We start from the raw sequence: 12,799 nt of genomic DNA, 5'->3' as shown, positions 1-12,799 counted from the left end.
AAAACCTATGTTTAATTTCCGAGCTCACCACTTTCAGTTTTTAATATAGCCAAATATTAATATAACACACTTTCTAATTTGTTTTGGGAATTACGGAGACCCAGGGAATTGGACTTGTTTACAATATGTCTTCACTTTGTCACCGGAATGTAAGATTCTATGGGAGCTCTGTGTCACTGTTCAGCATAGGGAAATCCAACTTCTCTGGAGCCTGAAAACGCCCCTTTGATATCAGAAGTGGGAGCATGAGTCTAAACAAACTTGATAACAATATTATAACAAAAATCATTAAAGTGATAATTTTGTTTAGTGTCACAATGTATATTTTAAAACAATAGTTACACTGGCTCACCACTCTGAGCATGCTTGTCTTCGCTGATACGTTGAGTTCAAGATGTCCGGTTAGCCTAGTTTGAGTGAGAGCAATAATTGCAGAACAACACTCAAGCAGCACAGAGTGATTGTATTAGCAGCATAGTGTAGCTGTGTTCTTCTTCGAGTGCTTGCTCATGTGCTTTCCAGGTTAGGTGTGTGCACACTGCATGCACCATTGCCAGAGATTTTTCCCTCAGTGGTATCCTTTGGGCCGGCTCTAGCGCCCTCTGTAGCTGCACGCTTATATGCCAGTCTAAGGGGCACTGCTGCCACGCACCTTCTGTCTCTTCTTACCACTTGTGACGGTTGCTGAAACAACTCCTCTTGCTCCAGCAAGGCCGCCTTCCCTGTGATTTTTGGACTCTAACTTCTTTCTTAGTTATGATAATTCAGTGTGTGTATATATAGTTTTTGTAATTAGTGTTAGTGTACATAGCCTAAATAGATAGTTCCTGTCATCGATGGCCTCCTTTGCCCCAGGGGCTGGGCATGCCCCAGGCTTCAAGCCTTGTGCCTCCTGTGGCTAACCTATGCCTGTGAGTGACCTGTACTCCAGCTGCTTGAAGTGCTTGGGGGAGACTCATGTGAAAGACAGTTGCCAGATTTGTCAGGACTACTCTGCGCTAAAAAAGACAGAGACATTAGGCTATCCTTATGGAAGCCACTTTCAGACTAACCTCAGAGCAGAGCTCCTCCAATTCGGCGCTGTGCACTTCGGCGTTGGTGCAAAACCCTCCCCCGAGCTCTTCCCAGGGGCATTCATCATCTCCAGTTCCGAGGAAGAAGGACTAAAAGCAGCTCTCCGACAGAGGGCACTCGCTAGTGCAGAACAAATACAAGCAGGGAGAAGGTAGCACAGTGAGATCTGTGCTGGGCCACTCTTCCATTCCTGGGCCCGTGGTGGCACTGTCAACTCTGCCTAGAGCGTTGAGTCCAGTGCAGGACCTGACACCCAGAAGCCACCGTAGTACCAGTGATCTGACTGTTCCATTGTCCCAGGAGGGGTTCCAAGTGGCTAGGGACTTACTTTCTCTCCCAGTCCCTCGAACTCTAGGGGGATACCTATCAGCTCTGGTGACCAGAAGCAGGAGAGAACAAGGAGCATCAGGCTCCTGCCCAGCACCTTCTAGGGGTAAACTGTCCCTAATCCCGTCATCCCGATTACTTTCGGTCCACTGCTGGTCCCCAGAATTCTGGCACCGTACGGAGGCAGAAGCGAGTACTGCTCCACCAGGGTCTCTGAGAGAAGACTCCTCTTCTGAGTCTAAAGAGGAGCCGTACGTCCAACCTAAAGCCAGTCACCGGTACCTAGCCTATGTGCCACTGGACTTTGGTGCCGGTCCCCCTGTTTGCACCTGGCCAGCAGGTCACTGGCCTATGCAATGGCCTTCCTGGAACCCCTGGGGGTTTCCGTTGGTACCAGCTCCTCCCTCCCATTGCTCTTCGGTGGTTTCTGAGAGACGGGCTACTGCTCCTTCCCACTTGGCACCAGACCCCGACTTCGGTACCGACATTCAGGAAATGGCTCCAGATGTAGTTGAGGAAGAGGAAGGAGCCCATCGTCCAGTGCAAGCCGCCTCCTCCCCAGACAAGGTTGTCATGGGACCCCGTAGCCTGCTTCCGCATGATGATTTCAGGACCCATCAGGACCTTCTGAAGTGGGTAGCTGCAAACCTGGGTCTTGAAACTGAGCAGCTCAAAGAGACATCACACAACCTTATTGGTATCCTGGCTGCAGCAGCTCCCTTAAAGGTGGCCTTACCCATCAATGAATTGGTGATGGGACTGGTCAAGGTCCTGTTGCAAACTCCTTCTCTGCCCCCCACCTCAGAGGACAGAGAAAAAGTATTATCTGCCAGTGAGGGGGGTTCAGATACTTGTATTTGCACTAGACTCCTGGTCCCTGGTGGTGTCTGCAGCAAATGAGAGGGACAGACAAGGCCAGTCAAGTGCAACTCCCAAACAAAAAGATGCTAAGAGATTGAACCTTTTTGGAAGAAAGATTTATTTGACGGGTAACCTTCAACTACATATCTCCAATCAGCAAGCTTTGCTGGGGAGATACATTTATAATCTGTGGGACTCCTATCTATGGCTAAATTTAAGGAATCCGTGCCCCAAGATTCAAGGCAGGAGTTCACTGCTCTCATGGAGGAGGTTAGGAACATGGCCAGGACCTCTCTCCAGGTGGCTCTGGATGCTGCCAACTCTACAGCCAGGACAATGGCCTCTGCTTGTCACCATCAGACATGGTTCTTGACTCCAGTCCTCCAGGCTTCCTCATGAGGTCTAACTGTCTATTCAAGACCTCCCATTCAAAAGCTTCTCTTTTCTGGGAGTTGTCTGACACGAGACTTCATCACCTGAAGGACTCAAGGGCCACCCTGTGATCCTTAGGCCTTTGCTTTCTGTCAGCTTCCAAGGAGCACTTCAGGTCCCAGCAGCCACGTCAGTTCTCAGTGCCTCCAAAACAAGAGCCCTTTTAAAGAAAAGGGAGAGGTGAAAAACTCCCAGTCCACCTTCAGCCTCCCACTTGGGTTTTCAGAGGTACTCCGGAGGGCCCAACCAAGCCTTTTAAAGGTGTGCCCGAGGGCGCTGTATCAGTCACCATTTCAGATCTGCTTCCCCTTTATTGTTTTTGTACTGTCTGTCCCTCTTCAGCCTAGCATGGTCATACATGACATTGGACTCCTGGGTGCTGAGTACATGAGCAACTCCTCATTTAGGAGGTACAGCCCATCCTGCGAATGGGGGTTGTGGAGGAGGTTTCACAAGAATTGAGAGGGAAAGGGTTTTACTCCTGGTATTTCCTAATCCCAAAGGCCAAAGGGGACCTCTGGCCCATCTTGGACCTGCATCGCCTCAACAGATATCTCAAGAAACTGAGGTTCTGCATAGTTTCCCTGGCCTCCATTATTCTCTCCCTGGATCCATATGGTTGGTACGTTGCCCTTGACTTAAAGAACATATACTTTCACATTTCTATCTTCCATGTTCACAGAAGATTTTTTAGGTTTATAGTGGGTCAACACCACTAATAATTGCCCTCTGGGTTTTCAAGAAGTGTATGGCGGTAGTAGCAGCCTTCTTCAGATGGCGAGGCCTCCAGGTCTACCTGAACCTCAACAACTCGCTAATCAAGGTTGCAGGCTCACTTACAGAACAGCATCAGTTTGGTCCGAGCCACCAGGCCTGCTGATAAATGAGCAGAAGTCAACTTTTGTCCTGGTTCCGAGAATAGAATTTATTGAGACAGTTCTCGACTCAACCCAAGCCAGGGCCTTCCTGCCCAAACCTGATTCCAGACCATATCAGACCTCATACCCAGTGTCATGGTCCACCCAATCATGACTGCTCAGGCTTGCCTAAAGCTATTGGGACGCATGGCTGCATGTACTTACTTGATCCAGCATGCAAGGCTGCTCCTCAGATCCATTCATATGTGGCTAGCATCAGTATGCTCCCCGAGCAGACATCACTTGGACTCAGTGCTCACGGTCCCTCTCGTGGTCCTCACCTCCTTGGACTGGTGGAAATCGGTAATGATGGGGGTGCCCTTTGTTATTCCTCAATAGTCGGTAGCTTTAGTCTTGGATGTGTCAGACCTAGGGTAGAGAGCCCACCACAACAACCTGAGAACTCAGGGCCTCTGGTCCCAAGAAGAACTCTCCCTGCATATAAACATCAGGGCGGTATGCTTAGCATGCCAAGTATTCCTTCCACAGATCTCAGATGAGCTGCTGCAAGTCATAGAATCATAGAATATCAGGGTTGGAAGAGACCTCAGGAGGTCATCTAGTCCAACCCCCTGCTCAAAGCAGGACCAATCCCCAAATAAATCAAAGCCAGGGCTTTGTCAAGCCTCACGTTAAAAATATCTAAGAAAGGAGATTCCACCACCTCCATAGGTAACGCATTCCAGTGTTTCACCACCCTCCTAGTGAAAAAGTTTTTCCTAATATCCAACCTAAACCTCCCCCACTGCAACTTGAGATCTTTACTCCTTGTTCTGTCATCAGCTACCATTGAGAACAGTCTAGATCCATCCTCTTTGGAAGCCCCTTTCAGGCAGTTGAAAGCAGCTATCAAATCCCCCCTTCATTCTTCTCTTCTGCAGACTAAACAATCCCAGTTCCCTCAGTCTCTCCTCATAAGTCATGTGTTCCAGTCCCCTAATCATTTTGTTGCCCTCCGCTGGATGCTTTCCAATTTTTCCACATCCTTCTTGTAGTGTGGGGCCCAAAACTGGACACAGTATTCCAGATGAGGCCTCACCAATGTGTAATAGAGGGGAATGATCACGTCCCTCGATCTGCTGGCAATGCCCTTACATATACATCCCAAAATGCCATTGGCCTTCTTGGCAACAAGGGCACACTGTTGACTCATATCCAGCTTCTCGTCCACTGTAACCCCCAGGTCCTTTTCTGCAGAACTGCTGCCTAGCCATTCGGTCCCTAGTCTGTAGCGGTGCATGGGATTCTTCCGTCCTAAGTGCAGGACTCTGCACTTGTCCTTGTTGAACCTCATCAGATTTCTTTTGGCCCAATCCTCTAATTTGTCTAGGGCCCTCTGTATCCTATCCCTACCCTCTCCTCCCAGTTTAGTGTCATCTGCAAACTTGCTGAGGGTGCAATCCACACCATCCTCCAGATCATTTATGAAGATATTGAACAAAACCGGTCCCAGGACTGACCCTCGGGGCACTCCACTTGATACCGGCTGCCAACTAGACATGGAGCCATTGATCACTACCCGTTGAGCCCGACAATCTAGCCAACTTTCTATCCACCCTATAGTCCATTCATCCAGCCCATACTTCTTTAACTTGCTGGAAAGAATACTGGGGGAGACCGTGTCAAAAGCTTTGCTAAAGTCAAGGAACAACACGTCCACTGATTTCCCCTCATCCACAGAGCCAGTTATCTCATCATAGAAGCCAAGTAGATTAATCAGGCATGACTTGCCCTTGGTGAATCCATGCTGACTGTTCCTGATCACTTTCCTCTCCTCTAAGTGCTTCAGAATTGATTCCTTGAGGACATGCTCCATGATTTTTCCAGGGACTGAGGTGAGGCTGACTGGCCTGTAGTTCCCAGGATCCTCCTCCTTCCCTTTTTTAAAGATGGGCACTACATTAGCCTTTTTCCAGTTGTCCGGGACTTCCCCCGATCGCCATGAGTTTTCAAAGATAATGGCCAATGGCTCTGCAATCACATCCGCCAACTCCTTTAGCACTCTCGGATGCAGCGCATCCGGCCCCATGGACTTGTGCTCATCCAGCTTTTCTAAATAGTCCCGAACCACTTCTTTCTCCACAGAGGGCTGGTCACCTCCTCCCCATGCTGTGCTGCCCAGTGCAGTAGTCTGGGAGCTGACCTTGTTTGTGAAGACAGAGGCAAAAAAAGCATTGAGTACATTAGCTTTTTCCACATCCTCTGTCACTAGGTTGCCTCCCTCATTCAGTAAGGGGCCCACCCTTTCCTTGACTTTCTTCTTGTTGCTAACATACCTGAAGAAACCCTTTTTGTTACTCTTAACATCTCTTGCTAGCTGCAACTCCAAGTGTGATTTGGCCTTCCTGATTTCACTCCTGCTTTTATACTCTTCCCTAGTCATTTGTTCAATCTTCTACTTCTTGTAGGCTTCATACTAGCATTGTCTGGGAGAAAGGCCAGTGTTGCCTCCAAAAACAGACTCAATAGCTCGAAGCAGCTAATTGATAGGGAAAACAATTATGCTGTCTATGGAAGTGGCATTTCTGTATCTACTTATACTCTTGAATTCCATGCCAGCTCAATTAGTCAAAAAAGACTCTGAACTTACCCTGCACCACCTCCATTCCAAAACTTATTTTTTTTAAATACATGCACAGTTTATCCTGAACAAATGTGGAGGAGGACAGGGGAATTTTCTTCATCATTAAGGTTATGCTAATAGCTAAAATGACTAGAACATTTCTGATAAATCTGTGGCTTTGCCAGACAGCAATCAAACATAAGCGAAAATTTACCGCAACCAGCAGACAAAAATGGTAAAACTCTAGAGGAGCCACCTATCCGCCAACAAAACCTCAAACAAGTAGCTTTTACAGCATTTTAAGAAAGTAATCAAACTCAGGCTATTTAAGACCAAGGCAGGAGCAAGTTCCAGAATCAGAGGACCCTCAGAAAGATCACCTGGTCAGCATTCTCTCTCTCGCTCTTTTTTTAAAAAAAAACAAAGGAGATTTGACTTGAGTCCATCCATTGACTGCAGCTGTAGCAGTGTCATGTCATTAAGCTCTTGATCTATACTCTTGTCCAACTCCAAAATCAACAGGTCTCATTTCACAAGGGGGACTGAATCAAAGCACCTTTCCTTCCTTCCTTCCCAAAAAGGCAAAACTCACCCATTGGCTCAAGTGGCACATGATGTTATCCTGAGCAAAATACTTATTGGGAATCTCAATGAAAGACACTGGCAGCACCACAAAGAAATGGAGGGGAGGAAATTGGTCATGTTCGTGCCCAAGCCACTAGGAATGGGCCCACTGAAAGCTGGATCAGGCTGAAGATGCTTGGCATAGGCACTTGCCTAAATGCATAAGAGGAAACCTACACTTGGATGCTAAAGCTCCCTTTACACCAGGGAAGAGGATAAACATGGTTAGTCCAGGTTAAAAATAGAAAAGACAATTATGTCACTGCACGATGCAAACAGTAAGAATTAAGTTTACAGAAACAAAAAAAATCAACTTATTTTACAGAATTCATACAGATACCCCATGGTTATGTTAACTTGCAAAGTTCACTGCAGACATGTGGCTTAGATAATGTTTACACAGCAAGACAGATAGTACCGCAGCCACGTTCTGTATCAATAAACAGGGAGGGGCCTGATCTTCGGCCCTGTGTCAGGAGGCCATCTGTTTGTGGGACTTTTGCACAAACCACTCTATTCATCTCAAGGTGTCACATCTCCCTGGAGCGTGGAATGTACTGGCGGATCCCTTCAGCAGATCCTTTTTCTCTCACAAGTGATCCCTTCACCTAGAGATCATCAGGTTAATCTTCCAAAGACGGGAGCTCCCTAGGTGGACCTGTTCACTACCAGGTAGAACAGGAAGTGCCATCAGTTTTGTTCCATGCGCAGGCACAGCCCCAGGCTACCTCTCCGACACTTTCATAGAATATCAGGGTTGGAAGGGACCTCAGGAGGTCATCCAGTCCAACCCCCTGCTCAAAGCAGGACCGATCCCCAATTAAATCATCCCAGCCAGGGCTTTGTCAAGTCTGACCTTAAAAACTTCTAAGGAAGGAGATTCCACCACCTCCCTAGGTAATGCATTCCAGTGTTTCACCACCCTCTTAGTGAAAAAGTTTTTCTTAATATCCAACCTAAATCTCCCCCACTGCAACTTGAGACCATTACTCCTTGTTCCGTCATCCGCTACCACTGAGAATAGTCTAGATCCATCCTCTTTGGAACCCTCTTTCAGGTAATTGAAAGCAGCTATCAAATCTCCCCTCATTGTTCTCTTCTGTAGACTAAACAATCCCAGTTCCCTCAGCCTCTCCTCGTAAGTCATGTGTTCCAGGCCCCTAATAATTTTTGTTGCCCTCCGCTGGACTCTCTCCAATTTTTCCACATCCTTCTTGTAGTGTGGGGCCCAAAACTGGACACAGTACTCCAGATGAGGCCTCACCAATGTCAAATAGAGGGGAAAGATCACGTCCCTCGATCTGCTGGCAATGCCCCTACTTATACATCCCAAAATGCCATTGGCCTTCTTGGCTACAAGGGCACACTGTTGACTCATATCCAGCTTCTCATCCACTATAACCCCTAGGTCCTTTTCTGCAGAACTGCAGCCTAGCCATTCGGTCCCTAGTCTGTAGCGGTGCATTGGATTCTTCCGTCCTAAGTGCAGGACTCTGCACTTGTCCTTGTTGAACCTCATCAGATTTCTTTTGGCCCAGTCCTCCAATTTGTCTAGGTCCCTCTGTATCCTATCCCTACCCTCCATCGTATCTACCCCTCCTCCCAGTTTAGTGTCGTCTGCAAACTTGTTGAGGGTGCAATCCACACCATCCTTCAGATCATTTAATGAAGATATTGAACAAAACTGGCCCCAGGACCGACCCTTGGGGCACTCCGCTTGATACCGGCTGCCAACTAGACATGGAGCCATTGATCACTACCCGTTGAGCCCGACAATCTAGCCAATTTTCTACCCACCTTATAGTGCATTCATCCAGCCCATACTTCTTTAACTTGCTGGCAAGAATACTGTGGGAGACGGTGTCAAAAGCTTTGCTAAAGTCAAGGAACAACACGTCCACTGCTTTCCTTTCATCCACAGAACCATTTATCTCGTCATAGAAGGCAATTAGATTAGTCAGGCATGGCTTGCCCTTGGTGAATCCATGCTGACTGTTCCTGATCACTTTCCTCTCCTCTAAGTGCTTCAGAATTGATTCCTTGAGGACCTGCTCCTTGATTTTTCCGGGGACTGAGGTGAGGCTGACTGGCCTGTAGTTCCCAGGATCATCCTCCTTCCCTTTTTTAAAGATGGGCACTACATTAGCCTTTTTCCAGTCGTCCGGGACTTCCCCGGATCGCCATGAGTTTTCAAAGAGAATGACCAATGGCTCTGCAATCACATCCGCCAACTCCTTTAGCACTCTCAGATGCAGCGCATCCGGCCCCATGGACTTGTGCTCGTCCAGCTTTTCTAAATAGTCCCGAACCACTTCTTTCTCCACAGAGGCCTGATCACCTCCTCCCCATGCTGTGCTGCCCAGTGCAGTAGTCTGGGAGCTGACCTTGTTCTTGAAGACAAAGGCAAAAAAAGCACTGAGTACATTAGCTTTTTCCATATCCTGTGGACAGATCTACTTTATGCCTTTCCTCTGATCCCCATGGTTCACAAGGTCCTCCTTAAAATCAAACGGGACAAGGTGAGAGTTATTCTGATAGTCCGGTGTGGTCACATCAGCACTGGTTTGGCATGCTCCTAGATCTGTCGGTAGCAACTCCACTCTCACTCCCACTCCATCTGGACCGAATTTCAGAAAACCACGGATGGTTGCTTCATCCATACCTCACCTGCCTGCACCGAACTGCATGAATGCTGCATGGCTGAACCCAGAAGAACAACCTTGCTTGGAACAGGTCCGGCAGATCTTGCTGGATAGTAGAAAGCCTTTCACCAGGGCTACCTACCTGGCCAAACGGATGCGCGTCTCAATTTGGGCTTCTCAGTGTGTGCTCTCTCCATCTCGATCTTCCCTCCAGTCTGTCTTGGACTATTTGTTCCACATAATGCAGCAGGACCTGGCCCTCGCGTCTATCAGGGTGAACTTAGCAGCCATCTCAGCCTTCCACCCTCCAGTGAACAGCAGGTCATCGTTCTCTCACAAAATGACAGTACTGTTTATCCAGGGGCTGGAGAGGCTCTATCCTCAGCCCTGAACCACCCCCCTCCACCTCCGTGGGACTTAAACCTGGTTCTGTCAAGACTCAGTTTTTCTCTTCTCTTCTCCCCCCCCCCCCCCTTTGCTCTTTTAGCATCATGCCCCCTGCTACTTCTCTCTTGGAAGGTCGCCTTCCTGATGGCAATCACCTTGGCTAGAGGGATCTCTGAAATCAAGGCCTTTACATCGGAACTGCCTTATGCGGTGTTCTTTAAGGACAAGGTCCAACTGCGCTCCCATCCAACCTTCCTGCCAAAGGTAGTGTCACAATTCCATAACAACCAAGCCATTTTCCTACCGGTCATCTTCCCGAAACTTCACAAGAACTCTGAGGAATGGCGGCTTCACTTGTTGGATATTAGATGTGTCCTCACTTTTTATGTTGAGAGGACTAAACCCTTCTACAAGTCCACACAACTCTATTGCAATAGCGGAAAGGATGAGAGGGCTTCCTGTGTCAGCTCAGAGAATCTCATCCTGTATAAGCACCTGTGTTTGTTTGGGCTTGCTCTGGCCACCTTAACCGCTCACTCCACAAGAGCCCAGGCTTTGTAAGTAGCATTTCTCGTGCAGGTCCCAATCCAGGACATCTGCAGAGATGCAACCTGTTCGTCGATGCGTACCTTCGTATCCCACTACACCATCACCCAGCGGGCCTGAGATGAAGATAGTTTCGGAACAGCAGTGTTGCAGTCAGTATGTCCGTGAACTCTGAGCTCACCTCCTTGGGTACTGTTTGTGAGTCATCTAACATGGAATGGACATGAGCGAGCACTCAAAGAAAAAATGGTTACTAACCTTTCGTAACTGTTGTTCAGGATGTGTTGCTCATGTCCATTCCATGATCCACCCCCTTATCCCTCTGTTGGAGTTAACCTGCAAGACGGAACTCAAAGGGATGTGCTTGGTGGCACCCCTGATACCGACACACAAGCTCGTGACTTTTGAGGGTGTTTGAACGAGCCCACCGGATACCACTGAGGGAAAAATCTCCAGCAATGGTGTAGGCGGCACATGCACACCTAACATGGAATGGACATGAGCAACACATCTCGAAGTCAAGTACTTGTTTGAACTTTATCAAATGATTTGCTTTTTCCAAAGTTGGGAATGCATAATGTCTCATGCACATCAAAATTGTTCAGTGAGACTTGCAAAAGTTTAGTTAAAGTGATCTAATTATGGAAATAACTTTATTTTCCCATTTTTCTTTCAGCTGGACAAACTCCACCACGTCCACCTCTAGGTCCTCCAGGTCCCCCCGGACCACCAGGTCCTCCACCTCCTGGTCAAGTTCTTCCTCCTCCATTAGCTGGGCCTCCTAATCGTGGTGACCGTCCACCACCACCAGTTCTGTTTCCTGGACAACCCTTTGGTCAGCCTCCACTGGGTCCACTTCCTCCTGGTCCTCCACCTCCAGTTCCAGGCTATGGCCCCCCTCCAGGTCCACCACCACCACAGCAGGGTCCACCTCCGCCTCCCGGTCCTTTTCCCCCTCGTCCACCTGGTCCACTTGGGCCTCCCCTGACACTTGCTCCTCCTCCACATCTTCCTGGGCCACCTCCAGGTGCTCCCCCACCTGCTCCACATGTGAATCCAGCTTTCTTCCCCCCACCAGCCAATAGTGGCATACCTACTTCAGACAGTCGTGGTCCACCACCAACAGATCCATATGGCCGACCTCCACCTTATGACAGGGGTGACTATGGTCCACCTGGCAGGTGAGTGCTTTTAGTGTAGTGTACTTCGTAGCACATTTATTCCATGTAGGAGGCATCAGATTCTTTTTGGCTTTTAAGTAGCTTCTTTTCCACGCTCTTCACTAAAACATCTGTCAGTGTTTTTCTAGGTGTGGAAGCATCCTCGGATGCAGTGTCCATCTCCTCCTCTTTTTCCCTCTTCAACTCAGACGTCTGTCTACCTTCACTTTTTGTAATTTTGGTGTCATTATTGACCTTCTCCAACATTTTCTATTTCTATCTGGCACTACCTCTGCTGTGGTTTATTTACGCTTTTGCCGCAGCTCTACCTCTAGAAATCTTCACCTTCATCTTCTCTTACTCTGACTATTTGGCAACTGTCTTCTCATGGCCTTTCCAAGTCCCACCCAGCTCTGCAGACTCCATGCTGTGCAAAATGCTGCTGTCCTTTTTCTTAACATTTATATAGTGCAGTATTTGTAAGAACAGTATTGTACAAAGAAACATAACTGTATCGCCCTCATCTTCATGCAATGCCACTGACCCCCATTCTTGTCAGGATCAGTATCCTTGTCACAAAAATCCTCCATGGATTTTCTCTGCCTCTTTACCTTTTTCTCTCCCACCTCCATCTGTTTATCTAGTACCAATCTTGCTATAGTTGGTGAAAATCCTTCTTTTCAACTCCTGCTATCTGGAACAGCCTTCATGATTCTCAAATCTTATCTGAAATATCTCTTCTCCTTTGCCAATACCCCTTAGTTTCTTTATACCTCCACTGTTGTTTGTTTATTCATTGTACTTGTGTTAAACTCTGTAAAGCATTTGGGGACAGTATGTAAGAAAGGCACTGTACAAAATGAAGTTTTATTGTATTTACATATAGATCTTATGAGTTATATTGGTCATGCTTCCAGTGTGAGGAAGACATGCGTATTCTGTCCTTTAATTTTTTTTTTTTTTTTCCTGTTTCTGTTTGGACATTGGTTCTGGTTCTTCCCATTATGGAATTCAAAAGTAAAAATCAATTATTTATAAATGTAATGTTCATATAGAAATTGTATGGAAATTTAGAGCATTTGATATAATTACCTTTATATATAATCATAATAAACACCAGGTCTTTTCTGGTATCCAAGATTGAGGTTGTCCACAGTTTGTAGAAGGATGGGGGAGGAAAAGGGTGGGAGAACAGGACAGAACCACTGCACTTGCTGTCCAATATTTTCATTATAATAATTTCAAAATTACAATCCATAACTATTT

At 47.3% G+C, this 12,799-nt stretch overlaps 1 protein-coding gene across 10 annotated transcripts in view; it reads left to right on the top strand.

Moving 5' to 3' along the window:
• The window catches only part of CPSF6 (cleavage and polyadenylation specific factor 6), a 92,040-nt gene that overhangs the window by 33,796 nt on the left and 45,445 nt on the right, over positions 1-12,799 (top strand). For all 10 annotated transcript variants that reach the window (XR_006291388.1, XR_006291389.1, XR_006291387.1 and 7 more), the window contains one exon: positions 11,050-11,554. Coding sequence is in view for 7 of the 10 variants with exons in the window: in XM_037886836.2 (XP_037742764.1) it covers positions 11,050-11,554 (505 nt within the window). In the remaining 3 variants the exon portion in view is untranslated. The remainder of the gene's footprint in view (positions 1-11,049; positions 11,555-12,799) is intronic.

Source organism: Chelonia mydas, chromosome 1 (assembly GCF_015237465.2).
Source record: "Chelonia mydas isolate rCheMyd1 chromosome 1, rCheMyd1.pri.v2, whole genome shotgun sequence".
Classification (NCBI taxonomy): Eukaryota; Metazoa; Chordata; order Testudines; family Cheloniidae; genus Chelonia; species Chelonia mydas.
This window is presented reverse-complemented; position numbering and strand designations above follow the sequence as displayed.